Source organism: Emiliania huxleyi (genome assembly GCF_000372725.1).
Source record: "Emiliania huxleyi CCMP1516 unplaced genomic scaffold EMIHUscaffold_3, whole genome shotgun sequence".
Taxonomy (NCBI): Eukaryota; Haptophyta; order Isochrysidales; family Noelaerhabdaceae; genus Emiliania; species Emiliania huxleyi.
In genome coordinates, this window is record NW_005199770.1 from 1,727,623 (window position 1) to 1,731,443 (window position 3,821).

At 62.8% G+C, this 3,821-nt stretch overlaps 1 protein-coding gene across 1 annotated transcript in view; it reads right to left on the reverse strand.

Annotated features, from left to right (window-relative positions):
* GSH5 (gamma-glutamylcysteine synthetase) overlaps window positions 1–3,821 on the reverse strand; it is a gene marked incomplete at both ends in the record, with an annotated part of 5,866 nt that overhangs the window by 677 nt on the left and 1,368 nt on the right. Inside the window, 7 exons of the mRNA XM_005775411.1 lie at window positions 328–393; window positions 1,515–1,659; window positions 1,967–2,045; window positions 2,334–2,363; window positions 2,634–2,699; window positions 3,296–3,370; window positions 3,616–3,807. Of these exons, the coding sequence (XP_005775468.1) occupies window positions 328–393; window positions 1,515–1,659; window positions 1,967–2,045; window positions 2,334–2,363; window positions 2,634–2,699; window positions 3,296–3,370; window positions 3,616–3,807 (653 nt within the window). The remainder of the gene's footprint in view (window positions 1–327; window positions 394–1,514; window positions 1,660–1,966; window positions 2,046–2,333; window positions 2,364–2,633; window positions 2,700–3,295; window positions 3,371–3,615; window positions 3,808–3,821) is intronic.

Genomic DNA, 3,821 nt, shown 5'->3' on the forward strand with positions numbered 1-3,821 from the left:
AAAACACGTGGATGAGCCGTGTGTGAGTCGCGTGTTCGTCCGTAGGTGCGTGGGCTTGTGGGATGCTTGTCTCATGGGACCCAGTACTGCCTCATGAGCTCTCGTCTGTCTGTCGGCCTTTTGCGATCTCGTCGGTATGTGTGCGCGAACTGGGTCCGGGAAGAGTCGTGGACGGCGTCTCTGCTGTGCTGCGTACTCAACGCTTTCCCAGACCTGCGGGCCGCACGCCGTGGCGCGCGGCGGCGGCTTCCAGCGGACCGTCTGCCAGTTGGTTCCTAGAAGGTTCCGAGAAGGTTCCGAGAAGGTTTCGAGAAGGTTCCAGCGGACCGCCGCCAGTTGGTGCCCTGCAGGTTCTCAAAGTGGTCCGTCTCCGTGGCGTCGTCCAGGCGCAGCCTACTCTCATTGGAACCAACGCCCCTGCGAGCACCAGCCCGCTCATCGGTTGAGCGCCTCCGCGCATCGTTACGGCGCCTAGTCCCATACCTCCAGAGTACCGAACCCAGTGTGGGTTCAGTCCCGTGGGTGGTGCGGTAGGCGCGTTGCAGCCGGCTCTTCATGATGACGAGCGGGTCTCTCCCCACATCTCCCCACATCTCCCCACATCTCACCGGCTCTTCATGATGACGAGCGGGTCTCTCCCCACATCTCCCCACATCTCCCCAGATCTCACCGGCTCTTCATGATGACGAGCGGGTCTCTCCCCACATCTCCCCACATCTCCCCACATCTCACCGGCTCTTCATGATGACGAGCGGGTCTCTCCCCACATCTCCCCACATCTCCCCACATCTCCCCACATCTCACCGGCTCTTCATGATGACGAGCGGGTCTCTCCCCACATCTCCTCACATCTCCCCACATCTCCCCACATCTCACCGGCTCTTCATGATGACGAGCGGGTCTCTCCCCACATCTCCCCACATCTCCCCACATCTCCCCACATCTCCCCACATCTCACCGGCTCTTCATGATGACGAGCGGGTCTCTCCCCACATCTCCCCACATCTCCCCACATCTCCCCACATCTCACCGGCTCTTCATGATGACGAGCGGGTCTCTCCCCACATCTCCCCACATCTCCCCACATCTCCCCACATCTCACCGGCTCTTCATGATGACGAGCGGGTCTCTCCCCACATCTCCCCACATCTCCCCACATCTCCCCACATCTCACCGGCTCTTCATGATGACGAGCGGGTCTCTCCCCACATCTCCCCACATCTCCCCACATCTCACCGGCTCTTCATGATGACGAGCGGGTCTCTCCCCACATCTCCCCACATCTCCCCACATCTCACCGGCTCTTCATGATGACGAGCGGGTCTCTCCCCACATCTCCTCACATCTCCCCACATCTCCCCACATCTCACCGGCTCTTCATGATGACGAGCGGGTCTCTCCCCACATCTCCCCACATCTCCCCACATCTCCCCACATCTCACCGGCTCTTCATGATGACGAGCGGGTCTCTCCCCACATCTCCCCACATCTCCCCACATCTCCCCACATCTCACCGGCTCTTCATGATGACGAGCGGGTCTCGCACAAACAAGTGCGCGACGTGGCGCGCCAAGTCCTCGTCCACGCCGCCCTCAAGCAGCCTCTCGAGGGAGGGGCCGTCCACGGGCGCGTCGAGGTCGTTGTACCGCTTCATGCAGCCTAAGGGAAGGGAAGGGAAGGGACACCTCTCCACACACACGAGGTGGTGGGGCAAGGGCAAGGGCCAGGCAACCCTCGCGTCTCCACGTCTGACGACAGGAGGGTGTGTGTGTGTGTGTGTGTGTGTGTGTGTGCGTGCGCGGCGCGCGCGCGCGCGTGCGTGTGTGGTGTGTGGTGTGTGTGGTGTGTGTGTGTGTGTGTGTGTGTGTGTGTGTGTGTGTGTGTGTGTGTGTGTGTGTGTGTGTGTGTGTGTGTGTGTGTGTGTGTGTGTGTGTGTGTGTGTGTGTGTGTGTGTGTGTCCCTCCACGGTTGGCGAGATACACCGAGATCGACTCGTAGCGTGACTTTGGGAGCGGCGCCACTCCGCCGCCCGCAAGCGGCGCGAGCTCCTACTCAGGACAGCAACTCGTCCATCTCCCCGCATCTCCCCGCATCCTCCCCGCATCCTCCCCGCATCTCCCCATATCTCCCCATATCTCCCCGCATCTCCCCGCATCTCCCCATATCTCCCCATATCTCCCCGCATCTCCCCACACCTCCCCGCATCTCCCCGTATCTCCCCACCCCTCCTACTCAGGCAGCGGCTCGTCCTCATACGCGCTGTCCACTCCGCCGCCCGCCGGCGCCGCGAGCTCCTCCGCGCTACGACGCGGCGCAGACTCGTCGGGCGGCACGCCGCGCTCGAACGGCGTGCGGTCGTCGACCTAATGGGCCAAGCAAGACCTAGTCTCTCCCCAATGAGCAAAGGGAGGACTGGACGGCGGGCGGTCGTCTACCGACGCAGCGACGGTCGCCCACCGCACGTCCGTGGGGGAGATATGGGGAGATATGGGGAGATATGGGGAGATATGGGGAGATATGGGGAGATACCGACGCAGCGACGGTCGCCCACCTCACGTCCGTGGGGGAGGTATGGGGAGATATGGGGAGATATGGGGAGATATGGGGAGATATGGGGAGATATGGGGAGATACCGACGCAGCGACGGTCGCCCACCGAACGTCCGTGTCGGCGAGGCGGCCTGAAACAGCAAACGCGGCCTTTCGACCCCCGCGCTCTGGCGTTCGGCGTCCGTGCCGGGGCGAGGCGGCCTAGAAGCGAGCGCCCCCTGTCCGTCCCTTTCTTTTTCTGCGCCCCTGGCGGTGTCGACGTCGGAGCCGCGGCGCCTACGCGACGCGCGCAGCAGCTGTCCACTGTCTGGCGGGGGAGCTGTCCATCAGAGAGCTGTCCATCAGAGAGCTGTCCATCAGAGAGCTGTCCATCAGAGAGCTGTCCATCAGAGAGCTGTCCATCAGAGAGCTGTCCATCAGAGAGCTGTCCATCACGGTCTATGTCGGGCGAGGCGGGGCCACGAAGGACGGGCGGGGGAGATATGGGGAGATGTGGGGAGATGTGGGGAGATAGGGGGAGATATGGAGATATGGGGAGATATGGGGAGATAGGGGGAGATAGGGGGAGAGCTGGGGAGAGATGGCGGGACCATGAAGGACGGGCGTGGCGGCGGTCAGCGCGAGCATCACCGGCGCGAGGACCTGTTCACAGCTGAAGGTGTGAAGAGACGCCGTTCACAGCCAGCGCGAGCATCACCGGCGCGAGGACCTGTTCACAGCTGAAGGTGTGAAGAGACGCCGTTCACAGCCAGCGCGAGCATCACCGGCGCGAGGACGGCGAGGTGGTCGTAGAGATGACGCGACTCGTCGATGTCCCGCGCCTGGAAGGCTCAGAGAAGGGTCCGGGAAGGGTCGGGGAAGGGTCGGGGAAGGGTCCGGGAAGGGTCCGAGAAAGGTCCGGGAAGGGTCCGAGAAAGGTCCGGGAAGGGTCCGGGAAGGGCCCGAGAAAGGTCCGGGAAGGGCCCGGCGAGTCAATGTCGCGCCTGGAAGGTGACCTGGAGGCAGCAGCAGCCCAGTGAGATATGGGGAGGTATGGGGAGGTATGGGGAGGTATGGGGAGATAGACCTGGAGGCAGCAGCAGCCCATCCCGTACGCCATCGCGTCCATCTCGATGCCTGCCCGACACGGAAGGATGGGTTTGGGTACTGTGGAGGTAGGGGATGGGTTTGGGTACTGTGGAGGTAGGGGATGGGTTTGGGTACTGTGGAGGTAGGGGATGGGTTTGGGTGCTGTGGAGGTAGGGGATGGGTTCGGGTACTGTGGAGGTAGGG